At 55.1% G+C, this 26,672-nt stretch overlaps 13 protein-coding genes across 13 annotated transcripts; 6 read left to right on the top strand and 7 right to left on the bottom strand.

Annotated features, from left to right (window-relative positions):
• Nucleotides 1-124: 124 nt before the first annotated feature.
• BX661DRAFT_182878 (ribosomal L29 protein-domain-containing protein) lies at nt 125-1,392 on the bottom strand. Its single transcript, XM_051536078.1, has 2 exons — nt 1,287-1,392; nt 125-566 (listed from the first exon to the last, which is right to left on the bottom strand). Exons 1-2 carry the CDS (start codon nt 1,287-1,289, stop codon nt 198-200), a joined length of 372 nt encoding a protein of 123 aa, XP_051391386.1. The 5' UTR covers nt 1,290-1,392; the 3' UTR covers nt 125-197.
• A 440-nt stretch (nt 1,393-1,832) lies between these two features.
• On the top strand, nt 1,833-6,962 carry BX661DRAFT_198530 (uncharacterized protein; the record flags this gene model as incomplete). Its single annotated transcript, XM_051538235.1, has 1 exon — nt 1,833-6,962. The coding sequence occupies one exon, from the start codon at nt 1,833-1,835 to the stop codon at nt 6,960-6,962; it is 5,130 nt and encodes a 1,709-aa protein (XP_051391385.1).
• A 2,961-nt stretch (nt 6,963-9,923) lies between these two features.
• Nucleotides 9,924-12,062, top strand: BX661DRAFT_182873 (fungal-specific transcription factor domain-containing protein). The gene has a single exon (XM_051536077.1). The coding sequence runs from the start codon at nt 10,015-10,017 to the stop codon at nt 12,016-12,018; it is 2,004 nt and encodes a 667-aa protein (XP_051391384.1). The 5' UTR covers nt 9,924-10,014; the 3' UTR covers nt 12,019-12,062.
• Nucleotides 12,047-13,216, bottom strand: BX661DRAFT_182872 (t-SNARE). Its single transcript, XM_051536076.1, has one exon. It carries the CDS (start codon nt 13,034-13,036, stop codon nt 12,131-12,133), a length of 906 nt encoding a protein of 301 aa, XP_051391383.1. The 5' UTR covers nt 13,037-13,216; the 3' UTR covers nt 12,047-12,130.
• Nucleotides 13,217-13,278: 62 nt separating this feature from the next.
• On the top strand, nt 13,279-16,982 carry BX661DRAFT_182871 (uncharacterized protein). Its single transcript, XM_051536075.1, has one exon. It carries the CDS (start codon nt 13,421-13,423, stop codon nt 16,868-16,870), a length of 3,450 nt encoding a protein of 1,149 aa, XP_051391382.1. The 5' UTR covers nt 13,279-13,420; the 3' UTR covers nt 16,871-16,982.
• A 410-nt stretch (nt 16,983-17,392) lies between these two features.
• BX661DRAFT_143562 (tubby C-terminal-like domain-containing protein) lies at nt 17,393-17,869 on the top strand (the record flags this gene model as incomplete). Its single annotated transcript, XM_051533010.1, has 2 exons — nt 17,393-17,528; nt 17,595-17,869. The coding sequence occupies 2 exons, from the start codon at nt 17,393-17,395 to the stop codon at nt 17,867-17,869; spliced, it is 411 nt and encodes a 136-aa protein (XP_051391381.1).
• A 256-nt stretch (nt 17,870-18,125) lies between these two features.
• On the top strand, nt 18,126-19,000 carry BX661DRAFT_171159 (uncharacterized protein; the record flags this gene model as incomplete). Its single annotated transcript, XM_051533679.1, has 2 exons — nt 18,126-18,144; nt 18,222-19,000. The coding sequence occupies 2 exons, from the start codon at nt 18,126-18,128 to the stop codon at nt 18,998-19,000; spliced, it is 798 nt and encodes a 265-aa protein (XP_051391380.1).
• A 154-nt stretch (nt 19,001-19,154) lies between these two features.
• Nucleotides 19,155-19,529, bottom strand: BX661DRAFT_137214 (CoA-binding domain protein; the record flags this gene model as incomplete). The annotated part of the gene is made up of 1 exon (XM_051532692.1): nt 19,155-19,529. A coding segment is annotated over one exon (375 nt), but the record flags the coding sequence as incomplete, so codon positions are not given.
• A 275-nt stretch (nt 19,530-19,804) lies between these two features.
• On the top strand, nt 19,805-22,229 carry BX661DRAFT_182868 (armadillo-type protein). The gene has a single exon (XM_051536074.1). The coding sequence runs from the start codon at nt 19,911-19,913 to the stop codon at nt 22,158-22,160; it is 2,250 nt and encodes a 749-aa protein (XP_051391378.1). The 5' UTR covers nt 19,805-19,910; the 3' UTR covers nt 22,161-22,229.
• Nucleotides 22,230-22,241: 12 nt separating this feature from the next.
• On the bottom strand, nt 22,242-23,071 carry BX661DRAFT_182867 (Rof/RNase P-like protein). Its single transcript, XM_051536073.1, has one exon. The coding sequence runs from the start codon at nt 23,047-23,049 to the stop codon at nt 22,267-22,269; it is 783 nt and encodes a 260-aa protein (XP_051391377.1). The 5' UTR covers nt 23,050-23,071; the 3' UTR covers nt 22,242-22,266.
• Nucleotides 23,072-24,168, bottom strand: BX661DRAFT_182866 (uncharacterized protein). The gene has a single exon (XM_051536072.1). It carries the CDS (start codon nt 24,117-24,119, stop codon nt 23,175-23,177), a length of 945 nt encoding a protein of 314 aa, XP_051391376.1. The 5' UTR covers nt 24,120-24,168; the 3' UTR covers nt 23,072-23,174.
• Nucleotides 24,139-25,395, bottom strand: BX661DRAFT_182865 (uncharacterized protein). Its single transcript, XM_051536071.1, has one exon. The coding sequence runs from the start codon at nt 25,238-25,240 to the stop codon at nt 24,263-24,265; it is 978 nt and encodes a 325-aa protein (XP_051391375.1). The 5' UTR covers nt 25,241-25,395; the 3' UTR covers nt 24,139-24,262.
• A 41-nt stretch (nt 25,396-25,436) lies between these two features.
• On the bottom strand, nt 25,437-26,490 carry BX661DRAFT_182864 (uncharacterized protein). Its single transcript, XM_051536070.1, has one exon. It carries the CDS (start codon nt 26,219-26,221, stop codon nt 25,508-25,510), a length of 714 nt encoding a protein of 237 aa, XP_051391374.1. The 5' UTR covers nt 26,222-26,490; the 3' UTR covers nt 25,437-25,507.
• Nucleotides 26,491-26,672: the final 182 nt, after the last annotated feature.

The raw sequence follows: 26,672 nt of genomic DNA, 5'->3' as shown, positions 1-26,672 counted from the left end.
ATTTATGGCATCCAGCTCACATGGATCGGTGTGTGTGTGTTTCAAAGTTCAGCATATCGCTGTGCTGTGCTTCAGCTTCGAGTTTCTTTCAATCCATTTAATTTCATTTAATTCCATTTCAAGGCACATAGATGAGTTTGTAACGAACACAATTTTGGATGCTGTCAGATATTTGAAAAAAGATCATCAAAAAGAGATTAGGCCTTGATGGCGTACAGGCGGCGAGCGAAGTTGACGGACTTCTTCTGCTGGCGGAGGGTGGTGCGGGAGAGCTCCTCAACGGTGAGGGCGCGACGCAGAGCACGGGTCTTCTTGACACGGAGGTCCTTGGGGATGTGCTTCTTGCCAGCGTACTGGGCACGAACCTCATCGCGGGCCTGCTGGGTGATAACGGTCAGGACGCGGGCAATGTTCCTGCGCACGTCACGGATCTTGGCACCCTTGGTGTCACCACCACCGGCAACCTGCTGGACCTTAAGATCCATAAGCTCGCGCTTGTACTGGTCGAGGGTCTGAGTAAGCTCAGCCTGAGACTTCTCGCGGAGATCGGCAACCTTAACCTTAGCCTAACAGGGTGCAGAATAGTGAATGAAACAAAAAAGTACTTTACTGAGTTAGTACTACAATAGGCCTGTCGGTGAGTTTGCTGGGACGATGAGGCTGTTTTGCTGTTGGCGTTGCTGCTATTCGATAGTGCACGGGGATTCTGACGCGAGATGGAATGGCAAAGTCACGTCCGCAGAAATTAAGCACACGGTGTCCAAGCGCAGACCAACGCGCTTCGTGTATTTGTGCATTTAGGCAAAAAAAGCAGCACGGGATTGCGCGCGTAGAGTAATCTGCATGTCGCGCTGGATCCAGAAATCCAGAGATTTATAGTTTCTGCCAGCATGACTGAAGCTTAAGCTAATGCTATTGCTGTCAAAATCGCTGTTGCCGCTGTTATTTCTGCTGCCGTTCTGTATTTAAAAAGCCTCTTGCATAGAGCTCCGCGCCCAGCAACACAAAAGGAGAAATTAAATGAAAGGACGGAATTGAGACAATAATGGCAAGCCCTCAAATTTCAAATTCCAGCCATTTAGTTTCTCATAGGTTAAAAATTATAACGCTCGCCGCCCTCCCTCACTCCTATGCATCCATCTATGCGCCTCTTTCAATGTCTCGAATCCATCCTGTCTGCTGCTCTCCATCCTTAAAATGTCAAGATTTCTGCCCGCATCCATTCCATCCCGTCCCATCCATCCCGTCCCTTCTCCGGCACTTTCCAGCGCATGTGGATTGCTCACCATTGTGTCCTTGCTACGTATATAAAAGTAACTTGTATAAAGCGAGAAAGGGGGTGTGAAAGGAAGAACCAGATTTAGGCGTTCGCAATGGATGTGCGGGCAAAATTGGCCACCGCGCCCAAGCCCAAGCCAAGGGAATATTGAAAAGGCTGATTTGACTCAAAGTGTGAGGAAAATAGCAATTCAAGGTTTTTAGCAAATCACCGGATCAAATCAATCTACCGTAATAACAATAATGCATGCTAATGCCAAAGCTGACCGTGCTTTCATTGTTCGATTTTTTTTGGCTTTGGACTGCTGCAAGGTGGTGATTTATTTATGCTAGGTGGTGGCGATGGAAACAAAGCAGTCTCGTGAGTGGTTCCCGAACAGCTGCATTTCGTCCGTGCAATTCGTACTTTATGTAATTTCTTTTCTATTCTTTCCAATTCCACTTGCGCATCGCGAACACAGTCACCGCCATAGCCACAGCTATAGTCACACAGCGCAACACACCACATCGCATCACATCACATCACATTCGCATTCGCATTGAGAACCTACCGAATGGCGTCCTCGTTAAATCTGGGTGGGTTTCTGAGCTCCGAGCTGCAGACGCTGTCGACAGAGGCGCGGCGCAAGTTCCCCGACATAAAAGAGGCAGCCGAGCGCGTCATAGTGATCCTGCGCGGGATCAAAAGCACATCAACCACAGCAAGCACAGCGGCCGAGCTACGTCAGCACCCGGAGGTCGTGCGGCCATTCATCCTAGCCTGCCGCCACAGCAGCGCTTCAGGCGGCAGCAGCAGCAGCAGCACGCGGATGATCACGACGGCACTGCAGAGCCTGCAGCAGCTGGTGTCGGCGCGCGCAGTGTGTGATCGGAGCATTGGCGAGGTGCTCAGGGAGCTGAGGCAGATGGCCGGGCTGGGCGCGGACGTGCAGGTGAAGGTGCTGCAGATGGTGCTGCCGCTGGTGACGCTGTACGCGGACTGCGTTGTGGGCGAGGAGCTGGTCGAGGCGCTGCACGTGTGCTTGGCGCTGCAGCGGTCGCGCGACGCCATCGTGGCCAACACGGCCGCGGCCATCCTGCGCCAGGCCGTCGAGCAGGTGTTTGCGCGCGTGGCGCAGGATGATTTGCTGGAGGCGGCCGGGCAGCACGTGAGGGGCGCAATGGATGCCAGCAGGGACGCCGAGCCGCACGCCGGCATGGACGCCGAGCCGCACGTGAAGCGCGTGGCCGAGCTGCACGCCAGCGACGCGCTGTTCATCCTGCAGGACCTGTGCCTGCTGGCGGCCGGCCACGAGCCGGTGTTCTTGCAGGCGGCCGGCGGCGCGGACAAGCGGCTGGTGCTGGAGCTGCTGGAGTCGGTCCTGGCCAACCACGCGGCGGCAGTGGCGCGGCATCCGGCAATGGCGCTGGTGCTGCGCGAGCGGCTGGCGCCGTTCATCGTCGGGTTCTTCGCCGACCGCGCGCCGTTCACGCTGGCCGTGCGCAGCATCCGCATCGTGTGGCTGTTTGTCCGCCACCTGCACGGCGCCATGGCGGCCGAGTGCGAAGTGTTCCTGGGCATCCTCGCGCGGCTGCTGGCGGCCGAGTCGCCGCTGCCGCCGTTCTACCGCGTGCTCGCGCTCGAGACCGTGCGAAGGGCCGCCGAGGACCACGCGCTGCTGCGCGCGCTGTTTGCGCAGTACGACGGCAGCGCGCAGCCCGACGACTGCCACGTCATCCGCGACCTCGTGGCCGCCACCGCACGCGTCGTCGCCGACGGAGTTCCGCCCGAGCCGGCAGCAGCGGCGGGCGACGTGCTGCCGGTCAGCGCGGCGTGCGGCGTGCGCACGCAGATGCACAAGCTGCTGGACAAGGCCGAGCCGCCGGCCGTGCCTGCGGCGTACCTGTTTGCGCAGGCGCTGGCGAGCATCGCGGCGCTGGCCGATGCGCTGGCGGAGGCCACGGGCGGCCAGGCGCCGGCGGAGGCCACGGGCGGCCAGGCGCTGGCGCTGGCGCTGGCGACGCAGGCGTGGCCGGCGCTGCTGCCGGCGAACGCGGCTGCGCTGGGCGCGCGGCTCGACGACGAGATGTTTGCGCGCGCGCTCGGCTCGGCGCAGGCGCTGGTGTGCGTGTGGGGCGCCGCGGGGCTGCGCGAGCCGCGCGACCAGATGCTGCGGCTGCTCTGCCAGCTTGCGCGCCCGGCGGCTGCGGCTGCGCCCGGCGGACTTCCGTCGCCAGAGCGGCACGCGCTGTGCCTGCGGGCCGTGCTGGAGTGCGCGTGCCGGCTGGCGGCCGAGCTGCAGGACGCGTGGGCGCCGGTGCTGGGCGCGCTGCTGGACACCGAGGACGCGGCGGCGCCCGTGGCTGCAGGCGGGCCCGTGCGCCAGGCCGCGGCGCGGATGCTGGCTGCGGCTCGCGACGCCGGGCCGCCGGCGTACCTGTGCGTGCTGCGCGCGCTGGTGCGGCTCGGCTCGGACGCGGCCGGCGTGCCGGTGTCCGAGGCCGTGGCGGCGGCGCTTCCGCCATCGCCGCCGCTGGCGGAAGCGCCGCCGCAGGCTGACCGGCCGGTGCCGGCCATCGAGCGGCTGCGCGCGTTCGTGGTGGCCAGCGACGCGGTGCTGATGGACAGCGCGGCGTGGGACATCGTCACGCAGCACCTCCTGGCGGCCGCACTGTGCGGCGACGCTGCAGCGCACGTGCGCGCGCAGGCCAGCGGCGCGCTGGCCGACATCGTGCTGGCGGCCATGGATCTGGCCGGCGCCGCTAAAAGCCCGTCCGCGGCTGGCACCGGCTCGGGCGCCTCGCCCGAGGCCGCGCAGCTGCGCATCCTGACGCCGCTGGCGCAGCTTATGGGCGCGCACGTGGCGGGCTTCGCCACGGGCCACCGCTTTGCGGGCACCGTTGAGGTGCGGCGGGTGGCGCTGGACACGCTGCACCGGCTGCTGCAGGCGTCGGGCCACGCGGTTGTGCGCGCGTGGGACGTGGTCTTCGACATCGTGCAGGCGGTGTTTGCGCAGCCGGGCGCGCTGGTGGCCAGCGTGTTCCCGTGCGTGCAGCTTGTGTGCTCGGACTACCTGGCCGACCTGCCGCCGCGCTGCCTGCGCCGCTGCATCGAGGTGCTGGCGCAGTTCGGCCGCCAGCGCGACGACCTGAACATCGCGCTGGCGGCTGTCGGCCAGGCCTGGGCGCTGTGCGACTTCCTGCAGTCCGACTCCATGCGCACAGCCGCCGATGCCCGTGCTGGCGCCGCGGCAGACCCGCCCGAGCTGACCAGCCGCCGCCTGGCTGGCGTGCCTGGCCAGGACGCGGCGCTCGAGGCGATCGTGCAGTCGTGGTGGGCCGAGGACCTGCCGGGCGGCAGCGGCGGCGGGGCGTTGCGGACGCGCCAGGTGCTGTGGATCCTTCTGCTGCAGGCGTTGGCGGCGCTGGGCCGCGACGCACGCCACGAGGTGCGGCTGGGCGCGATCCAGACGCTGTTCCGCACGCTGGACGCGCACGCCGCGTGCCTCGACGCGTGGCTGTGGGACGCGACCATCTGGGCCGTGGTGCTGCCGCTGGCGCAGTACGCGGTGGCCGAGCGCACGCGCGTCTTTGGGCTTGTGCGCAGCGGCAGCATCGACGGGCTGCTGGGCGAGGCCAGCGAGGGGTCGCTGCGCGTTGCTGAGCGCAGCGGCGTGTGCCTGGAGGACCCGCGCCGGCTGCTGCGCAAGCAGTGGGACGAGACCGCGGCGACGGCGATGATGGGCGCCGCCAGGACCTGGGCCGACCACGCGGCTGTGTGGGCGGTTGGTGGCGCTGAGCACGCTTGGCGCCATCTGTGGGAGCTGGTGGGCGTGTTTTTGGTTGGCGGCGGGGGTTCTGCCGCCGTGGCCGATCGGGCGGCGCTGCGGTCGCGGGACAGCGTCGGCGCGGCCATCGACTGCGCCGGTGTGCTGGCCGGCTGCGCCTACGCGGGCGCGGCCGCCGACTGCGTGCGGACGCCCTGGGACGCGTGGCTGCAGATGACGCGCCGGCTGACTGACGTGCCTGTGGATGCCGGCGCCGACCTCAACTGCGCTTTGGACAGCGGCGGCTCGGTGGTTGTCAGCCAGGAGACGCTGTGCGCGCTCCTGCGCCTGTGCCCTGCGCTGCTGGCGCATCTGCGTGAGGCCGGCGCCCTGCAATTGGCCGACTGCCAAGCGCTGGTGGCGCTGCTTCGCCGCCTGCTTTTCTTCCCCGACGCTCCGCTGCTGTCGCTGCCCTCCGACGCCGCTGGGATGACTAGGCTGCAGGCGCTGGCCTTGGACATGGTTGCCTTGGTGCAGCGGTCGCAGCCGGCGCTTGCGCTGGCCGAGCTGGCCATGCTGGCCGTCGCGCCCTACGCCATCCGCCCCCGCCGTGCCCAGGCGGCACCCGGGGGGCGAGGCCGCAGTGCCAGTGCGTCTGGCTGCGAGGGGAATGGCGGCGATGCGCTGGGCGTGTCTGCAGACCTGCTCGAGCACGCTGTTGTTGGCCGTGCAGCTGCTGCCTTTGCCGGCGCGCTCGCGCGGTCGGAGCATCTTTTGGCTCTGCGAATCGAGGCCCAAAAGAAGCCCAGCGGTGCTGTGCCGGCGCCCACGCTGGTTGCACTGGGCGTGGCTGCGCTGGGCCGCCTGGGAGACGCGCTGCGCGCTGGGGATGGTGCTGAGCTGCTGCTGCTGCTGCCGCAGCTGCTGCTTGATGGCAGCTGGCTGGACGCCATCACGGCGATGGGGCTGCATCTGGTCCACCCTCTGCACTGCGCGGCGCCCAATGATCCGGCGGGACAGCCGAAGCCAGTGACAAAGGCCAGTGTCTCCGCCACTGCCTCGTCTGCCACCGCCACTGACTGGTTTGTGCAGGACATGCCCCCTGCCATGCTTCTTCTGCGCGCTGCGCAGCGGGATGAGCCGTCCAAGGAGAGCGCGCAGAAGATGCGCCGTGGCCTCTCGCAGGCATGGGCAGCCACAGGCACAGTACTGGCGCTGGCGCTGGGCATGCCCTTGGGAGACGCCTCTCTGGCCAGCGGCACGCCGCCTGTAGCGCTGCAGACGCAGATTCTCATGCTTGATGCTGTGGTGAACGCGGGCCTGCGGTATGTTGCCGATGACCTGCCTGGCACGCCGGCTCCCGTCGAGATGGCCTTGTACTGGGACCTGCTGGTGCGTGTGCTTGAGTGGGGCGCGCAGATGGCGTCGGAGCCTGCTGTGCTGTCGTGCGCGGACACGTCGGATGCTGACTGCAGGCAGCAGGGGCTGACCGTGGCATGCTTCAGGTGGCTCTTCTGCATGTCCGTGGACCAGCAGCAGCCCACTATGCCGCTGTGGGTGGCTACGGCGGCGGCACCGACTTTGGTGACCCAGTGCCGGGCTGTGTTCCAGCGCTTTGTCGCCGACAAGCTTGTGCTTGGGAAATCAAGCCCGATGCCTGTGTCGCATGTTGAGCTGCTGTGCCTGGTGCTCAACGACCTGGTTCTGCTCGACTGCTACCCGGCGGCACTCGCCCAGGCCAAGCAGAAATGTGGTTGTGAGAATAGCAGCAGCGTTGTCACGGCTTTTGTCGGCCAGGCAACAGCAGGCAAGTCCGCGCATATTTTTGCGCTGTATGATGATCTGCTTGATCTGATTCCGCTTGTTGCTGGCTCTCCTGCGCTTATTGTGCCGGTTCAAAAGTGTCTGCGCCGAATGTCGCCGAAAACATTCGGTTAATTTTTTGTTGTTATTTTCTAACCCGTTTTTTTGGAGTGTGTGTGCGAGAAAATCTCAACATTGCATTTCACTATTTATCCAGCACTATTCATCTTTATTCTTTGGGAACAGCTTGTACTTGTCCTTCAAAAAAAATTGCATGCACGGTAGAATAACACACTTTGACAAGCTAATGTAGCGCTTGTTGATCTAAATGTCAGTCTTTTGGGCAACAAAAAAATTGTATCACATTACACTCAATGAGGACTTTGCACTCCTTTACTTTTTCATATTTATTTGTTGGTTTGTTGGTTTGTTGGTTGATTTGTTTATTTGTTCGTTTGTTTGTTTGGGCGAAAAGATAAAACGTCAAATTTTGCCAAATCTGGCCAAAAAATGATAGTCAAATCTGAAATTGGCCACGACGAATCTGGAATTCAAATCTGATATTCAAATTCATCGCCCAAATCGATTTACATAATGTCCGAAAAAGGGAAAAGAGAAATAAAAATAACCCACTTACCATTGCCATACAGCTAGCTTGATTACCACAATTCAGCCATGTTTTGTCACTCTCCTCTTCTGTTTCCCACTCCCACTCTCCAAATATATCCAATTATCCACTCTGTGTGTGTGCATGTGTGCGTAACAAGACTTGTTTTCATTACGAAAGAGTGCCTTTATATTCTTCTTTTTGGAATTATCACCTATAGCTTGTGTATTTTTCCTCCACTATTCGCTCCCTACTTTAAATTATCCATGCGTTGCTATTTTCATGAACGTTTTGTTTATCTATTATATTGGGCTCAAGCGGTTTTATTTTACCGAGAGGCTTAGCCCCGTGTCTGATAAAATCGCACACCCCTGCAATTGCGAAAACAAGCAGGTGTTGTCACACAACATCAACGCACAAAAAAACGGTCGATTTAGATAAACAAATAGAAACAAATTATCGAGAATTTACCGAAGCCTTTTTTCGTATTTAACAATTTCCTGTTTAATTTTCACAGCAACACAAAAAATAAAGAGAAAAATTTCTCAATAGCACACTCTATATTAACAATAATTTGCTTTTTTCGCACTTTACCTGTCCTTGATGTATTGCTTCTGCCCATCCAGAAAAAAAATAAAAATAAGGAGGAATACGCTTCTTTTTCCTTTTTTCTCTTGTGGACAAAAAAAATGAACATGTTCATATACTGTGCAGGGACATCAACAAAAACTATTTTTTAAATTGACAACTTTATTCTACCCTTTTTTTACCATCTCTTCTTATATACATTTTTTGGACCTTCTACAGTTACACACACATATCTTTCTACTAATATTATTTCTTTGTCACTTTTTTTATTTAAAAATAACCACTATATTTTACACATACATAATACTTTTTTCTTAACAAAAGAAACCAGCAGCAGCAGCAACTGCAATAAAAAATAAGGGCTTGGCAAGTAGCAGCTTTGGGAGTAGGGTTATTTTATTCATGTTTTACAAGCCAGACAGTTATAATGGCCGCGATGACAGCGGTCGCCCCAGCAGTAGCAGAAATAACAACACGAACAACAACAATCCCACCGAAATAACGGCGGCGGCAGCAGCAACCAATGACACTGGCATCACTGAAGCAGCACGCCCGGGCTATCACCTGTATTCTCAGCAGGCTAACCAGCAGGTAATGCATGAGTACAACCAGCAGCAGCAGCGGCGGCGACAAGAGGCCAGTGTTAATGAGAAGCCACTCAGTATTCAGTCGCTTTTGAACAGCAGCAGCAGTCAGCAACAGCGCCACCACCACCATCAGCAGCAGCAACAGTCCGCCTCCTCCTCTATTTCCAATAGCGCCCACAAAACACACAGTATGGACAAACCACCTACTGCGAATGCTGCGCCATTGGAGAGACCTCGTGGATCTTATCCGTACTATCCCCCTAGCGGCAGCGACAGATTTGCCAGGCCGACCTCGTCCCACGCCCAGCAGCAGCAGCAGCAGTATCAGCAGCAGCATCACCCGATTGCGAATCCTTCTTTGACACCCATGCCGATCACCGATATCCAAAACTCGCAGCAACGACCCAATACTGATTTGCAACGCCAACAACAGCAGCAGCAGCATCGCCCAGTTCAGCACCACCCTAAAAGCCACCAACAGGGTCATTTTTATAATGTGGGCGCCAGTCAATTAGCTGCCCCATTGCCGGCGGTTAATTTCGGATCCTCGTCCATTCCTGTGCCCCTGCTTTCCGCTAGCCATCCCGGTAATCCAACGTATCCACCTTCGGCAGTGCAGTCCCTTTATTCGGTGCAAACGAGGGTCGACCAGCCGAGGATCAGCAGAACTGTGACCAACAATCAGAACTCTGTAGCGGAGGATGCCAGGTATCGCCCGTACCCCGAGATTTACACTTCGGCCCAACAACAACAGCAGCATCAGAACCAGAAACCTCAGCAGCAACAACAGCAAAAACACCAGTATCTTGGACGTACTGTCCACCCGTCTGATAGCCTGGAAACAGGTAGGGACAGCCCGACGGGCGTTCCATTCTACCTGCCAGCATCGTCGCTAGACGACAGCAAGTCTCAGAGCAAGCGCGTGAGCGAGGCAATGAGGCGACGCCGGCGCACGCAGGCCTGTCAGTACTGCCATCTAAAGAAAATCAAGTGTGAGGGTGACGGTGTGCGCTGCATCAACTGCGTTAAAAACGATGTCCAGTGCATGTGGGGCATGAAGCGTAAGCGCGGACCCAAGCCTAAGCCTGGTGTCGTCGCTATGAATATGTCAGCGCGCGGCAACAAAGCACTCCATGAGCAGCAGAACAATGAACAGGGTCGAGAGAAGCAGCAGCAGGATCAGGAGCGCCCGGCGGCAGCGGCTCGCTTGTCCAAAATGCCGATTGAGATGATTTTGCGCGAATCTGAAGAGCCCATCTCCAAGCACTCCGGCTTCGAAATTCCCATGTTCTCTGCCAACAGGCCATTTGAGCGGCACCCGGGCGAGGCTACGGCGGAGGCCGGCAGCAATGGTAATCATGCCTACGACGATGACGATGACGACGATGACGCAAACAATGTAGACATGGCCGGCATGACGCCGAGCAGCGATGCCAACGAGGGGCTGCACGTGCCGCAGATGGACAAGGAGATGGAGGAGTTCTTCTCGGACCGCGTCGACATCGAGACCCGCGACGCCGTCCGCTACTACTTTGACTACTTCTACCCTCTGTGCCCCATGTTCCATCCGTCGATGTTTATCCGGCGAGTCGTACGCGGCGAGGTCGACCCCATTCTGATCGACGCGATGAAGGCGGCCTCTGCTCGGATTATCACCAAGAAGACCGGGCGTTTTGTCGACGGGGAGGCGCTGGCGCGCAGCGTCAAGCAGCGCATCTTGGTGCAGCTCGAGCAGCCGACTGCTGACCTGGTGCGCGTCTTGGTTATCATGACGCTGCTGTCTGGGTCTCAGGGTGAGTACATGTCGTACAACTCGCTGATCTGCCTGGCTGCCAGCCTGGTCGTGCGACTCGGCTGGCACAAGCTAGACCTGTACAAGCGGCAGCCGCCAACTTCGTGGGATGATTGGGTGAATTTGGAGATCAAGCGCCGAGTGTTCTGGCTTGTGTACCAGACTGACAGCTATCAGGCGTTGCTCACTGGACGGCCTATGAGCATTGCCGAGGACAGCGTCTACGTGTCGGCGCCTTGCTCTGATTACGAATGGGACGTCATCATGTATCCGGGCACGCACATGGCGCCGACAAAAGGCACACCAGACGGCCGCCATCAGCAGATCCACCACCAACCGCAGCCGCAGCCGCAGTACGGACCCGCATTCAAGGACAAGCTGCCCCAGATTGGCAAGCAGAGACAGCGGTCGTCGCGCTCGTCATCGGGCTCGACGCACTCCTTGGTGCAGTCTCTGCGCGTCGACCAGAACGTCATTGTGGCTACGGGTGCGTTCTCGTTCTCGTTCATGGCGTTGTGTGAGCTGACAGCCATTATCGCGCGCATCAACATGTTCCTTTGCGATGCCAAGACTAGCCGACCGTCTCTGTTACTGCCCAAGCCACTGTCAGCGCACAACAATGTGGCTTTTGCTTCCAGGGCCATGCATGGCCTTGCAACAGGCGCACGCGAGGGTCCGTTTCCGGCCGTGGACTTTATGGACCCGGCATCCGGATCGGGCGACCTTGTTTGCCCAGTTGTCCGCACGGTCAACCTGCTCAGCGAGTACCCGACGTACGTGGAGCTGGACGAGCGGATGGAGGAGTGGAAGCGCAACCTGCTGATGCCTGAGGACCTGCGGGACGACGCCACAGAGGCCGCGGACATCTCGTACTTTGGCAACGCCGACCACCGGCGGTTTATGATGCGCGTGCGGTACTTCTGCCTGCACTGCTACTACGTGCCAATTGCCATCTGTTTGCACCAGTCCAACCGGCCGTCGTTTTTCACCGAGTACGAGCAGCCCTTTGAGATGCGGCTCCGGCGCCAGTACGGGCGGTTTGGCGATGACGGCGACTACAACAGCCCGACGCCAGAGGCCGAGCCGGCGTTGCCCATTCCCGAGGACAAGGAGGCGGCTGAGAGCGAGATAGCCCTGCGCGAGGTGCTCAATATGGCGTTTGCCAGCACGTGGAACGAGGGCATTTTGGCGTACGATGTGGAGGCCGGGTCTTGGAGCATTTGCGTGCGCGCAGCCCACGGGTTGTCCGAGCACCTGGAGCGCAACTCGGATTTCCCGTTGGAGCGCTTCGACCAGATCATTCCGTTTTGCATATTCATGTCGGTGTCGATTTTAATCAGGAACGTGCGCATCTGCAATCGCCAACTGGCTGCCGGCGAGGATAACGCTAGCGATAAGTCTGGCGAAAACTTGAGGCAGCAGCTGGCGAATGCCGGCGGCCCTGAGGCGGTGGGTGCTGAGCGTGTGCTGTGCGTTAAGCATATCAGGCACCAGTGGGAGACACTGCAGAGCCTGGGCTCGATCTGGGATGTCGCAGGCATGCAGCAATTGCTCAGGTCCATGCAGATAGACGAAGTGGCCAACACAGCCGATATGTTTTCAGGAATGGCACTGTGAAGTACATGGTATAAAATGTTTGATACTTGCCATATATAATTATAGATATTCATGTTATTAAAAATATTTGAAAGATAATTGAAAAAGAGCTATATACCTTTTTTAATCTGCCTCAAGACAGTATCATGAGCAAAATGACGACAAAGAACACAACTACAAAAAGCATGATGCAGCACTTGGTCTTGTTTGATCTACGTTGGTACTCGCTGGCAGAGTGCAGCTCCTCAGAGGCAATCTGAACATCGGAATGGACATTGTACACATTTGTCTCGATATTATCCAGCAGTGACTGCTGCTCTGTCACAATTGTCCCCAGGTCGCGGAAAATCTCGTTGAGCTCGACAATGCCCTGCTCGATCTCTGTGATTTCTGCCTCGCGCTCATTGATGATCGCAGTATTGAATTCAATGTCATTGTCCAGAACGCTCAGCTCAACCTGCCTGTGCTGCAACAATTGTTGCTGCTGTTGCTGTCGGTTGCTGTTATTGTGGTTTCCAAGCAGCGGATTGGACTCTGTGTACTCGTCGTAGTCATCGCCGTACTCGTTCTGCGCCTGCACAGCGTGCTTGGCGCGGTCGACAAACTCGCGAGTGATCTCAGCGGACACCCGTTGGATGCTCTGGAACTGCTCGAGCACCTTTTGAAAATCACCAGTCAGTTTCTGCTGTTCAAGCCTGCGGTCCCGCCGACGCGAAGGGTTGCTGTTCTGGTACTCGGACAAGCTCTTGAGCTCAGAGCTGGTTGTTTTGACGAGATCGCGCGTGGCTTCCATTTTGCTGTGAATGTCTTGGCGCAGCCGGCTGCTGTCTTGCTTTGAGCCGAGTTGTCCGACTAGACGTCGTATGTTGGCCACGTTGGCGTTGACTTGGAATACTTTGCGCGAGAGCTCTTGCACTGTCCGCTTGTACGTGCGCTCTTCGTCGGATTGGGAGCCTGAGAGATTGTTGTTTGCTGTGGATGACGACTGCTGGCTGACGACTGCCGCATACGTGCCGCGCTCGAGGTCATTGAACGACATTGCCCAAGACTTTCAATTAAAAAAAGGAAATGCGTGTGTGAGTGCCTGAGTCTGTGTCTGGGTGTATGGTGCAATATAAAGTACAAAAAAAGTAATAAATCAAATATTTGTGGGGTGGAAAAGAGAAAGTTGAAAGTTGAAAGTCAGAAATTACAAACGGCTTTGTCGCACACGAAACTGAAGACCTGGGCTTAAAAACACGACCCCCTCCCCTTTTATTTTTTATTTTATTTTATTTTTTTGTTCCTCTTTCGCTAACGTTAATTCCAACTATTCCTTTTTTATCGTGCATTTTTAATACTGGTTGCTTTTTCACTCTATTTTCCTTTTTGTTATCCTCATTCACCCACTTACCTTGCCTCGCCTCACGCATTGACATTCAAGATGAGCGGCGAGTCGACAGAACCAGTTGCTGGCGCGCAATCCCTCAATGACGCACGACCGTCCGCAAGCAACACTCTTTCCCCAGATAATGGCACCCCCGCCGACCCAACCAAGCTGACCTCCGACACCCTCCGGGCAGGCGACACCGTCAGCGAGCAGCTTCTATCGCGACTATCAAAGCTCGAAAAGTACGAGCACAAATTGGCGGAGGTGGCCCGAGTGTACCGCAATTTAAATGCCGCGCGCAAGGCCGTTGAAGTAGTTCTCAAAACATACACGCCTGTGCAGAGCATTTCTGACACTGAGGAGCTCGAGGCACATTTGTCCAACTTGAACATGAAGACGCAATATGCTGGCGAGCAGATTGGCGCGCTGACGGATTTGGACAAAACAAACAGGTTGAAACTTCAGGAGCTCGAGGCGCAGTTGGCTGCGCTCAGGGTCGTCGAGCAGGAGAAGCTGGCGCTGCTTAAGGATATGGACAAGATGACCAAGGAGCGCAAGGTTGTTGAGGGCCAGCTGGAGCGCAGCAACCAAAAGCTCAAGCTCGATATTAGCGCCCTTGAAGCGAAGCAGTCCGAGCTTAATGATAAGCTCAAGACTCTGGAACAGGAGAATCAGAAGCTCAAGGAGTCCGCCAGTGAATCTCTGACTGCTGAATCCGACCCTGATGCACTAGCCGACAAGCTATCGGAGCTAATCTCGACCAAAGACGATGCGTGGTCCGCTCAGAGCCAGGCTTTGGCCGGCCTGCGCCAATTGCTGGTCAAAAAGTGCGGGGCTCCGCAGGGTTTTGTTAATGCCAGCGAGCTGGAGCACGCCAACGAGTCCCACGCGCAGGAGGCGGCGCAGTTGAAGGACATTATGCGCAAGGAACTGGTCGTCAGTGAAGAGCGATTCAAGGCGACGACTGCAGAGCGGGACCTCGAAGTGACCGCGCTTAAGGAGCAGCTGCAGAAACGCGATGATGAAGTTGCACAGCGCGATGCGGAGATTGAGCAGCTACAGTCTGCTGCGCCAAATGTTCAGCCGGCCAGTGAGCCTGCACCCTCCGATGCCATGACAGCTGAGCGAGTTGGCGACATTATTGCCGCGGCTATTTCTCACAGACTTGTCCCTGAGGCCGTTCCCGAGCAGCCACAGTTGCAGACGCAGCCGCAGAACGACGGTGGGAGCAACAAGAAAAAGGGAAAGAAGAAGAGGAGAGGCACAGCCAGCGGCGGAGTGCCCAACCACGAAACTTCTCCTGCGGCGCCAGCACCCACCCAACTTGCAGCAGTCACCGAGACACAGACCGCAGCAGAGGTTGCAGCGTCCAGGACTGAGATCGACAGGCTTATTGCCCTTGTCGAGACAATTGCAGCATCTTCGGGCCAGGTCGCTATTAGCAATGTTGGCAATGTTGGCAATGTCGGCAATGATAGCGCCAATGGCATCAGCGAGTCAACATTAACCGCTGACAAGGAGCTTGCTGAGCATGTTAAACAGGCAGAGCAGCTGCGCAGCACCATAAACAATCTGCAGGCACAGGTGGCTGAGCTCACAAAGGCAGCGGGGGTTTCTCAGGATGAAAACTCAAAGATAGTCGACCAGCTGAGCGCTAAGATCTCTCAGCTGGAGCAGGATCTGCAGGAGGCCGAGGCCGCCCGAGACAAGCTCAAGTACGAACTAGACGCCAAGGCCAGCGAGATGGAGGCTGCAACCAGCGCTCTTGAGAACAAGCTGGCAGAGTCCCTACAGAGCGCCGCAGCAGAGGCCAAGGCACAGACCGATAAGCACGCCAGCGCCGTGGAGGCAGTCACTGAGGAGCTCGCCAGTGCAAAGGCCCAGGCGGACAAGCTGCCGGCGCTGCGCGACCAGGTTTCCAAGAGTCAATCCACAGTGCAGCGCCTGGAGGGCGAGCTGCGCGCGTGCCAGGACAGGCTGAGCCAGGTTGAATCGGAGCTGGCCGCTGCACACAAGGAGTGCGCGTTGTTGAAAAAGTCTGGTGGCGATGCTGAAAGGGAGCGCGCGCGGTTGGCGTCGACTTTGGCTAAGGTGCAGGCAGCCAATGCGCGGCTGGAGGCGCTGCAGAAGGAGCTGCAGACGCACTTGGATGACGAGCGCAAGCGTGCCCAGGGAGCTCAGGGCGCACTTGAGGCGCTGGACTCGGAGAATGTGCGTGCATTGAGGAGCATTGAGACGCAGACCAAGGCGACAGCTGAGGCCGAGCGCCAGCTGGCAGAAGTGCAGTCTACTGTGGCGGGGCTTGAGGAGCATGTGCGTGCGGTAGACGCCGACTTGGCCAACAGCCGCGAGCAGTTTGCTGAGAAGAGCCGGCTGCTGGCGCAGACCACTGCGCAGCTGCAGGAGATGCAGTATGCGCTTGAGAAGGAGCGCCGGACGGCCAAGCTTTCCGCAGAGGATGCGGCCAAGGAGCTGGCCGGCGTGCGCGATCAGCTGGCTGAGATTAAGCGCGTGGCCAGAGACCAGCGCAGCAGCGACCAGGCGGAGATGGAGAAGCTGAGGAAGCAGCTTGGCGACGTTGATCAGCGCGCTAGCCAGGCGAGCTTGGTCGAGCGGCTGGAGGCGCAGCAGGCGGAGAAGGAGGCTGCGCTGGAGACACTGCGCAGCAACCTGCGCCGCACCGAGGAGAACCAGACCGCGCTGCAAGTCGAAGTGGACCGCTTGCGCGACGTTGAGCGCGACTTTAAGGCCGTCAAGGAGCAGCTTGACCGGGTCACTGAGGAGCGCAAGATGTCCGAGCAACGGTGGAAGCGGGTGCATCGCGACTTGAAGGAGGAAGTGCGCAGGCTGTATCGCGAGCGCCAGAACTCGCAGTCTGCCCCGAATGCCTCGCCGGCGTTGCCGCTGCCTTCGACATCGCCACCCCGCCAGGCAGCACAGCAGCAGCAGCAGAATCAGACAGCGACCTCTGGAAGCAATTCTGCCGAGGCATCATTGCCGCCAAGCAGGTCCAACTCACTGACGCTAGCATCGGTGTCGTCGCTGCTTCGCGCAGCCACAGGCAATGCAGCCGCCTCTACAAGCAGCGGCTTGTTGGCAACGGGCTCTGGGCGCTGGGCGCCAGCACAGACGTCCTCCAGCTCGTCGCTGTTGGGTCGACCGCCCAACCGCGCGTCTCGCCAATCCAGCGGCCAAACCGTGCTCGATGCCAAGCTGCCCGAAGAGACCCGGGCCGATCTCAGCACTGAATCGGCAGACAGCCGGGTGCAGGACAAGGCCGCCGCTGGCAGCCATACCCGCTCTAGCAGCAGCGCCGGCAGCCTGTCGGACATGCTGAATAGCGATGACCAGCGCTCGGAAAATGTCAACGTCGAGTATCTGCGCAACGTTCTGTTCCGATTCTTCAACGACAAGGAGCGCCGACCGCAGCTGGTCCCTGTCCTGTCGATGCTGCTCAACTGCAAGCTCGACGACATCAAGCATATTCAGACGATGATCCTGTAGATTAAATTTTTCGGTAGATTTTGTCGATGTGGATCAGCAATTTAAAAATCGGCAAATGACGTTTTCATTCTCTCATTTTTTCCTTATTTGCAGGAACATGAAACAGCATGCCACAATTCAATTTTCTTTGCCCTGTGAAATTTTCAAGCATTATTTTTATGGTTCTGCATTAAATTCAAACACGTACGCATACACATGCCATTACCAATTCGGACGGCGGTCTCAAAAGTAGAAACCACCCAGTGTCGGCTGGTCCGCGAGATGGACAATGGCAGCTTAGTTACCCTGGACCTGTACGAAGAGACGCCCGCTGGCTTGGCCAGTGATTTGAATAATGATGGCCGTGAGGGAGATCAACTGGGCGCCCAGCTGCTGCGCGCGTTAAGATGCAAGCAGTTTCTGTCAAACCATCACTACGACATATACCTGCCGCCGGGCAACAAAGACGACGAAAGCCAAACAGAGGCCACAGATGCAGTCGGACGGGTGGTATCAAACTCGGTGGGCACAGTGTACACCATAATGGAGCGTGTCTCCGCAAATGCTGGCCAAGCCAAGACTGGGTGGCGCGAGGTGTGCTCGGTCATCTACGATGTGAACATAATGGGTAAAAGGGGGCCACGCAAAATGACAGCGGTCATTCGCGCTGTCGACGATAGTGGGACGCCCGCAGTTGATCCTGCCGATAAGGCCAAGCGCTCGCTGGCCGATCGGTATCGGGAAGACAAAACAGACGAGCACATTGTGACGCTGTGGAACAAGATGCCAGAGTGGTGCGACGAGAGCAGAGCGTATGTGCTGGACTTTGGTGGCAGAGTCCGTCTGCCATCAGTCAAAAATTTCCAGCTGATGCATCCGGACGATGAATATTACACGGTGCTGCAGTTTGGAAGGGTCGGGCCGGACTCGTTTACGCTTGATATGCGCTTTCCAATGACCCCGCTCATGGCCCTGGGAATTGCGGTGTCCTCGGTGGACCGAAAGCTGGCTTGCAGTTGACAAAAAAAGATTTTTTTGGCTCGGCCAAGTGCTGCCTCAGCATTTGACAAATACTGTGAGCTTGTGTGCTGTTTTAAAGCTTGTCCATTTTTCCAAAGTTGTCTTTGCTAGCATGCACACATTTCTCGTGTCATAATAAATGCGCAGCACTTCCAGAATTGTATAAAACGGCAGCAATTCGGGCCATGCTCCTTTTAATCCTTTTTTTTTACAAAATTTCCTTTGTACCTCGAATACCCACATTCTTAACCAAGTAATGTGGGACAATACTGGAGGTGCGTCTGTTTGGACTCCCGTGAGACTAGCCACCTTCGGGGCAAACTCGGCGAGTTCATATTCGACATTGAATTAGAATACCCGGACGTGCTGTCGTTTGTGACTTACAGAGCCCAATCTGCTCCCATTCCTGCCAGACCTACTCCTGTATATTTGACCAATGAGCTATCTGTAATTGAAAATCTGCCTCGTCATATTGACAAAATTTACTTTTATATTGCTGGGGACAAAGTGAAATCAGAAAATATTACCAGCTTATTTGCTCTTTCAATTTCATGTTATCGCTTCCTGGAGATTGGGAAGGACAATACCCCGCGTTGCTTGAGCAAAATCGCCAAGAACTCATCGTGGGCGGGCAAGCGCATCATCTGCATCGACGACTATCCCGAAGGCTTTTTTACCGCGGAGCTCGCCGAATTCACAGGATCGAGGGAAAATCTTTTGTATTCCCGTGCCGCAGAATTTAAGAGATCAGTTACTGGGCCTATTGTGATTTCAGGTTTCGAATCGAACATAATCGGAAACTTGCAACCTGAGGTGGGTAAATCGTCAGACGCGTATTCTAAGGCTATCATGCGTAACCTCAACACCAACGAGTATGTGTTCACCAGGCCCTTCTGCGCGAGAGGCGGATGCATGTATATCAGAAGCCCGCTTATTTCGCGCATCAGCTGGTCATCTAATCCCTCGATTTTGCTGCGCTCCGACGGCACTATCCACTACGGTGCGTGGCCCGGCTACTGCCTCGACATAGTCAGTGTCGACGACATTGATGACGATAGTGATGTCACCTGGAAGGATATCACCGAGTCCGAGCTCACTCGCATCTCAAAGATTTACGGCGACAGCCATTGAAATCGTGAGTTCCAATTTGTGTTTTCTCTCCTTTTCAATAATAAATATTTTTGAAATACTCCTTGGCAAGGAATTAGAGGCACCCTTGGTGTTGTTTAATAATTTAATTTTGACTTTAAAGCTTGGATTTTGGCAGCGTAGTCGTGTCGACGTGCAAAATGCAAGGCCCGTTACCAATAACGTTCACACCCAGATTCTCAGCCAGCTCGCTCAAATTGATAGGCTCGCTGCCCGGCTGGAACCACATACGCTTGACGCCCAAGCCGGCGGCCTCCTCGATGACACTCTCAGACACCGCTGGCGGTGTAATGACCGAGACACCCACGTTCTCCAGGCCGCCCAAGTCAGAACTAGCAGCCGACAATGCGGCCAGTGAAGGCTCGCACTTGATTCCCTCGATCTCGCTGGCCTTAGGGTTGATCGGAGTCACGGATAATCCGTTGTTGATATACCACCGCAGCACCTTGTTGCCGAACTTTGTGCGGTCGGCAGAAGCGCCAACAACTGCAAACGCCCTGGACGAAGAAAAGAACGCGTTGCTCATGAAGGTTGTATTGATATTTAATACCAAAGTAAAAATAACGATGATGGTTGTCAAAAAATATAGAAGAGAAAAGAAATGATTTTGAGTGGTGATTGAACGTATCATGTGAGCATGTGAATATATATGATTGAATGGCTCGAGTGATAATTAAATCAGGTTAAGTTTTAATTTTTTTGTTTTGTTTGGTTTGACAGTTCACAAATCAACAACATCGAGCAAACAAACAAACAAACGCACGGCATTGATTTGCTTGTCTAATGCCCTATGCTATTTTTTCGGGCTCTGTTCCTCATTCTCTAAAAGTATTAAAATTCTACACTCCCCTCTTCCCCCTAATTAACAAAGAAACCTCGACGGCAATTGCAGATGGTCTTTCCCACGTTTATGCGACAGAACACCGGTACGGGCGCAGCGACAGCAGCAGCACCGACAACGGCATGGCTGGCAAATGCAAACAGCAGCATTAACGCGATAAGCTCCAAGAACATTGATCCAGTACTCGAGTACCTGCTTTCCAAGCAAGACGAGGCAGTTTCAGGCAGCCAGATCATCGACACAGCCAAGGTGTTTAAGGCACTGGCTGACATGAACCGCAGTCCAGAGACCCGGCAGATTCTCACCAGCACGTCTTTGGCACAAGTAAGCTGCGCAATCCTGAAGCGCACCGAGGGCGATTTGATTAAGAGAGGTTCTGCCGCCGATAGCGAGCGGGCTGAGCGCGTGTTCCTGCTGGTCCAGGTGCTGCGCTGTATCTGCAACTTGAGCGCTGACAATAATGCTGGGCGGGCGGATATTTTGAAGCACGGCGGGATAGAGTCCTTGGCCAACGTGCTGATGTCCGTTGACGAGATCTGGAAGCAGCCGCTGCCTGTTGGCCAAGCAGCATTCGGGGCTGTTCTCAATGTGTCTTTGGACAACGAACCCTGCACCTCTGCACTGATCGCCGCGGGCGCCCTTCAGCCGCACCTCAAGGCCCTGTCCCCGGAATCCGCAGTATCGTCAGACTCTTACCAGGTGTGGTCGCTTGTGAGTATGAGTCTGGACAACATGTGCGAGAACGCCAGTGCTGTGCCTCAGTTTGAGAAGCACGCTGATTTCGCACAAACCATTCTGCGGTCGCTCGCACGTCTGTCCCGCTTGCTCTTAGACAGCGGTGCTGACGAAATGGACAGCATGCGGCGTGCGATGAAGGGCGCGCAGAGGACGCTTTTGTGGATTTTATGCGAGGCTTTGGAGAAGAGCCCGGCTCTGCCCAAGCAGCTGTGCCAGCCCGAGTCTGTGCTGGCATTCTTTGATATTCTTGAGTTCTACCTTGTCAATGGCGCAGCGGCGGCTGAGGCCTCGGACACTGACTCAGAGGAAGAAGGGTGCGATGAGGGTTGCAGCAGTGCTGTTGCGCCGGTTTTCCCGCCAAACAAGCCTATGCCGCAGGTTTCCAACCGGTATGCTGATGCGGTAACCCAGGTGATTGTCGCTATTTCGGGTGACGACGATGCGCTTGCACTGCTGTTTGACAGCCAGAGTCTGATGAACCGCCTGCTGAGCATCCTCAGCACTGATCGCGGCTCGGCACAGGATACGCGCAGCCAGAGACTCGACGGCATGGCGGCCGCTGCCTCTTTGTGCTTGGGAAACCTGGCGCGCACGGATGAGCACTGCACGAGGTTGGTTGCTGAGCACCCAGCATTGGTGCGCACGCTCATTCATGAGTGGTTTGCCCCTCGGACCACTAATGTCCGCACCAGGCATGCGGCCAGCGGCGTTCTGAAAAACCTGTGCTTGCCATTGGTTAATAAGCAGCATATGGTGGATTTTGGCGTTGTTCCTGTGGCGTTTGCTAATATTGACACGATGGTTATACCGATCCAGGCGAACTCTGTCAGCATCCTCAGACACTTGCTTAATGGGCCTCCGGCGGCCAGCATAATCCTGAATATGTTTGAGCCTGTGGCCAATGGTAAGGGCGCCATGGTGATTGCTTTGGCTGATCTGCTCAAGGTCGTCAAGCAGACTGATATCGACGCCATTCGTTGCGAGGGCACGCGCCTGGTATCTGCGATTGCAAAAAAGATTTACCTTGGCGTCAACTCTAGCGACGAGGCAGCGCGGCAGATGCTGGGTCGGGCTCAGGAGATACTGCAGGCCGAGTCCTACGATCTGGTCACACCTCTGGTTAAACTGGTGATGCTGGATGGCCAACGCCATCCACTTTTGCAGCAGGAGAGCCTTGTGGCATTGACTGTTTTGGCATCGACTTCGCGCGACAAATCTCGCCATGTTCGGGATATTGTGCGCATGCTATCGTCGGCCATCTCTCTTCCTATGGCCACGCCAGCAAAGTCGGCTGATGAAGAGGAGGAGGAGGAAGAAGAGGAGGAGGAGGATGTTGGAGCAAAGAAGAAGCAGCTGCCTCTGAGATCGTTCTCTGAGATCCTCATGTCTATTGTCAAGCAGGAGGGTGTTGTGTGGCCGCAGGCCATGATGCAGGCCAAAAGCCTGCTGAAGAGCCTGCAGTGCCAGCTCGAAGACACAATGGCGTCTGACAGCAGCGACACTGGACTTGATGCCGACGGCCTTTATGTTCTCCGAACCGAGCTTCTGCCCCTTGCCAACTAAGATTACTTTTGTCTTTTAATATTAAATATTAAATATTGAATATTGAATATCAGCGAGATTAAAACAAATATATATATGGTAAATAAGCATCAAATATTTATTTACTTTAACGCAAATCGATACTCGGCTTGGGCTTGAATTTTTTGGACGAACGCTCGCTGGCGCGGAAGGCGAACTGGTCTCCGTAAATGAGACACTGGGCGCCCGAAGAGAATTCAAGACTGAAAACGCAGCGAGCCTTGGGCACAACAGCCAGGGTGTCCTCCTGGGTGATGATCTTGAACACGTTTTTTGTCTCCTGCGCGACAATACCAGAAATACCGATAAAGTTCGGACACTTTGCGCGCACGACTGATACCCTAGCGCCATGCATATCGGCCTTGATCAATCTGCCCAACATCTGTTGCTGATTTTTATAGTCTCCGGAAAGCAACATCTGGGCAGCCGTTTTCTGCTGCTTACCAGCCAACAGAGTATCCACATAAGTGTTCCACATAAGGTTGAGTGGGAGAAACAAATCATATCGGCGTGCTTCTTTTGGAATTTCATATATATTTAGTGCGCGTTTTTCTTTCGCCGTGATGGTTTTGCGACGCGTATTGCGGATTATCTGGGCTTCGCCTATGCGCCCTCCGGTTGTTCCCATGGTGCCCTTCGATTTGTCCTTGTATGGATTGGTGAGGAGTAGTATGCGACCTTCGACGCGGTCTTTGAAGGCTGCTTGGGCACGGATATCGCTTATTCCAGTGTCTATTGTGCGTTCGATGAACCCTTGGATAAACTTTTTGGTCGTTGGGTCGACCGGAACGTCGGTGGGCGCTTTGCTCCGGGACTTTGCTGCGTCAGTGAGAGGCGAGTAAAAGCCTATTTGTGTTGGTTTATTGTTCATAATTAAAAAGTATTTAAAGTGTTGTTTGTGTTAATCAAAAAATAAAATAAAAAATTCGGTGATTTAAATGCTTGGTTTTCGCACAAGATTTGTATTTCAGAGCTATTGGGATCATTACACGTGTTCTAAATTAATTGTATTTTTTTGGTAATGAGCTGATCCCACAAGTACATTGCAGCAATAGCCTTCATGTCTCTTGTCTCTCTAGCCAACTCACTCATCCGAACGAGCCTCACACTAATAAACTCACCATCATTGTTCAGCCCTCCCAGTCTACCACTCAGCGCACTCAGCTCATTTTCCGACACATACTTTTCGCACGCAAACAGTCTAATAGTTTCGTCACAGGCGCCAGGGCTTGGATAAAGGCCACCATGGGCAGGTGTAAGTTCAATCAGATCCTCAGGTTTAATAATCAGGCCGGTCTCCTCCTCGATCTCCCTCGCTGCGGTTCCTGAAAATGCACCATTGCCATCAAGCATTCCGGCGGGTAACTCGGCCAAATGAAAACTGGGCACGGCTATACGCGGCTGCACAGTCAACACCACATAAGCGTCATCGGCTCTGTTGGTGGTGCATAGCATGAGGAGTACGGCGACGGATCCGCCGCGGAGAAAAACAATACCGGGGATTTGTTTATTTTCGGGAATTTTTTGCGCATCGGTGGTGAACTTTAGAAAGCCTATTTTGCCTGATTTGAATTGGTCGACGCTTTGGATGATGATTTTGGTGATAAGGATCTGTGAGCCATCTTGGGGATTGGTGTGGGAGGCGTCGAGTGTGTGTAGCCAGTCGGCGAAGGGGGGAAAGCTTTGGATGGATTCGAGTGGTATTTGGGCGGCTATATCGGTTGGGTAGAGTATTTGAATTTGCGCTCGGCTGTTTTGCAGGGTCACTGTTGTCGTTGTGGCCACGTTGTTGTTAAAGGAGGACATGGCGGAGAGATGACGTTTCAAGTGTGCGATGCTAATGTTGCTATTTATTCTGGCCGTGGCCGTGGATGTCGCTGTCACTGTGGCTGTGGCTGTGGCTGTGCGTCGTAATGATGATAACAGGTGTCGACAGAACATTCAAGCTAATATGTTGATAGAATATTCTAAATAAATTATTGAAAATAAAAGAGAGAGAGAGAGAGAGAGAGAGAAGGTCAGCTTCATATGTATGTCTAAATATTCACTGCCATTCCCTCACCCCCTAAACCCAATAAGTATTTTTATTCTTTAATTGCCACTCCACACACAATAGGCGTCAGCTTCGACAACACGCCCTCCATCTGCCTCACAGTCTTATACTCGACCTTCTTCCAGCCCTCTATACCCTCAATAATCTTTGCGGTGTCGCGATTCAAATGACAATTCCCGGTAAACAGCGACCACACCGGAGTAACTACGCTCTGCACCATCTTCCACAATCTCAAATCCAACGACCCACGCTCATATCCGGGGCAGCTATGGTCGGCCTCATCTGTGTGACGCACATGCTCGATGAATACGAATTTACCGCCGGGGGCTAAAAGATTGAAAATAGTCTGTACGTTATCCTCGATGCTGTTGACGGAGCAGAGCACCATTGAGCTGGCAATAAAGTCGTAGGGAGCGTTATTGAGCACGGCTTCGGGAATAGACAGGCTGTTGTCCAATGTGCCATTGACAATAGTGAGCACCGGGAGCTTGGAATTTCCAGCGGCAGCGTTGAATTCCTCGGCCTGCGGGCACGTGTGCGGATCATACCGGACAGCGAAACCAGCAGCCTGCGAGTTATGGGCGAGTTTGTTGTGGAAGAAAGCATTGGGCTCAACAGCAATGAACCGCGAGACCGCCCGGGACCCAGGCACTCTTCCGTTAGGAATCAGATCCATGGATTCGCCAAAGCCGGGACCAATCTCAAGTACGCTACCGTGGATTTGCTCCCACAGGGATGTTCTGTAAGGCTGCAGTCTTTGAACATTTGATCCGCTGGCGTGTGTCCAGAGCTGGTTGAAGGTCCAGTCTTGCGCGTACTTGATGTGCTGGTCGGCGACATCTTTGTACTCGCGGTAAAATCCGATACACCAGCATATGATGACTACCAGGCTGCCGATTAGTACGCGCTTCCAGGGGTAGGGCTCGGCAGGGACTTGTCTTGCGGCTCTCTGCGGTTGCTCGCCACTGGCACCAGTGGGAGTTTTGGGCTCTGCCTTTGAAGAGCTCATTTTTGTTTCGAATTGATAAAAGAAAAAAGAATAAAAGCAAACTGAAGAAAAAAGATTTAAAAAAACTGAATGTTAACGCTTTGTGTTTTTATTTTATTTTATTTGATCACTCGATATAGTAGTGGGCTGTCAGTCAGTCACAGTAATGATAGTAGAGAGATTACGGCGTTATTTTAAGGAAAATTAAGGAAAACAACAAATAAATTAAGAAAAAAAGCTTGCTTGGACACTGAAGCCAAATCAATATTACTATTATTATTATTATTATTAGACTTGGCTCCGGCTCGGGTCACGATCCATGTATGCCGATCCGTACTGGTACATAGCGGGACTGGCCGCACGGCCGACGCCCTCAGGCACCTTCTCGGCAGACCCAGCAGGGCTCTGGTGAACCTGCTCAGCGGCAGCCGAATAATACGACGCGCCGCCCACAACGCTTGCCGCATGCACATTGTGTGCAGCTGTAGGCACGGGTGAGAGATCCTGGCCCTCAATATCAAACGAGTACGCCGAGAAAATCGGCAGCCCCAGTCGACTCTGCACGCGCGCAATCATCGCCACGGCCATCATGGCGACAAACAAAGTGAAAAAGGTCAGCCACGAGAGCGCCGTCGAAGCCTTGACTCGGTGGCAAAGCTGCTTGGTCAAGCAAGATTTCACGCCGGTTTTTGTGGCCAGAGCGATTCCCGAGATAAAGTAGAAGAGCGTCAAAGTTGCGAGGATGCTTAGCTCGATGCCTGTGCGGTTGAGCAGCCGCTGGAGCTGCATGGAGCGGGTGAGGAGGAGGGGGAGGGTTATGAGCGAGACTATGGCGACAAACATTGTCCAGCCGCAGGCCCCGCGGACGGACGATTTATAGAAGTAGCTTTTGTTGATTTCGGACAGTGCTGTGGCGTCGGCGATTAGAACGGCGAGAACGAGTGTGGTTGCCAGGCAAATGGACACTTTGCGCAGCAGCCCGAGTTGATACCAGTTGCCCATGCTGTGGAAAACTATGCGAATATTAGCGCAGACTAGAGGGCTGGAATTTGGTGTGGGTGAGGAGAGGGGATTAAATAAAGTACAATAATAAAATAAATAAATAAAATAAAGTAAAAACTAGCAAAGGCAAAAGAAAGAGTGCGAATTAAACTGGCTGGCTGGGTTGGGTTGGGCTGGGCCGGGTTGGATTGGGTTGGGTTGGGTTGGGTTGGGTGTTTTCTTTGGTGTTGCACGCTTTCATCATCGCCGTCGCCGTCACTTGTGCTGCTCGCCAAGACGCGTGATGGGGGAATAGAAATAGTATTTTCTTTTCTTTTATCCGCCAGGGGCGAGCGGCAGCGCAACAAGCGACTGTTAAGGAAGGCAAAACAGATTTGCATTTTCTCATAGCTTTCACTTTACCAAAGAGAAAAGCCCCAAAAATGGAATCGGTACTTGTGAATAGTACATG

The sequence above is a fragment of the Kickxella alabastrina genome (assembly GCF_025024165.1).
Source record: "Kickxella alabastrina strain RSA 675 chromosome Unknown BX661scaffold_12, whole genome shotgun sequence".
Classification (NCBI taxonomy): Eukaryota; Fungi; Kickxellomycota; class Kickxellomycetes; order Kickxellales; family Kickxellaceae; genus Kickxella; species Kickxella alabastrina.
Note: the sequence above shows the minus strand (reverse complement) of the source record. Positions and strands in the feature narration are given on the sequence as shown.

What these genes read in the sequence shown, in the direction of transcription:
- BX661DRAFT_182873 (XM_051536077.1), top strand. Translation starts at nt 10,015, where the DNA reads ATGGCCGGCATGACGCCGAGCAGCGATGCCAACGAGGGGCTGCACGTG.
- BX661DRAFT_182872 (XM_051536076.1), bottom strand. Translation starts at nt 13,036, where the DNA reads ATGTCGTTCAATGACCTCGAGCGCGGCACGTATGCGGCAGTCGTCAGC.
- BX661DRAFT_182871 (XM_051536075.1), top strand. Translation starts at nt 13,421, where the DNA reads ATGAGCGGCGAGTCGACAGAACCAGTTGCTGGCGCGCAATCCCTCAAT.
- BX661DRAFT_182868 (XM_051536074.1), top strand. Translation starts at nt 19,911, where the DNA reads ATGGTCTTTCCCACGTTTATGCGACAGAACACCGGTACGGGCGCAGCG.
- BX661DRAFT_182867 (XM_051536073.1), bottom strand. Translation starts at nt 23,049, where the DNA reads ATGAACAATAAACCAACACAAATAGGCTTTTACTCGCCTCTCACTGAC.
- BX661DRAFT_182866 (XM_051536072.1), bottom strand. Translation starts at nt 24,119, where the DNA reads ATGTTCTGTCGACACCTGTTATCATCATTACGACGCACAGCCACAGCC.
- BX661DRAFT_182865 (XM_051536071.1), bottom strand. Translation starts at nt 25,240, where the DNA reads ATGAGCTCTTCAAAGGCAGAGCCCAAAACTCCCACTGGTGCCAGTGGC.
- BX661DRAFT_182864 (XM_051536070.1), bottom strand. Translation starts at nt 26,221, where the DNA reads ATGGGCAACTGGTATCAACTCGGGCTGCTGCGCAAAGTGTCCATTTGC.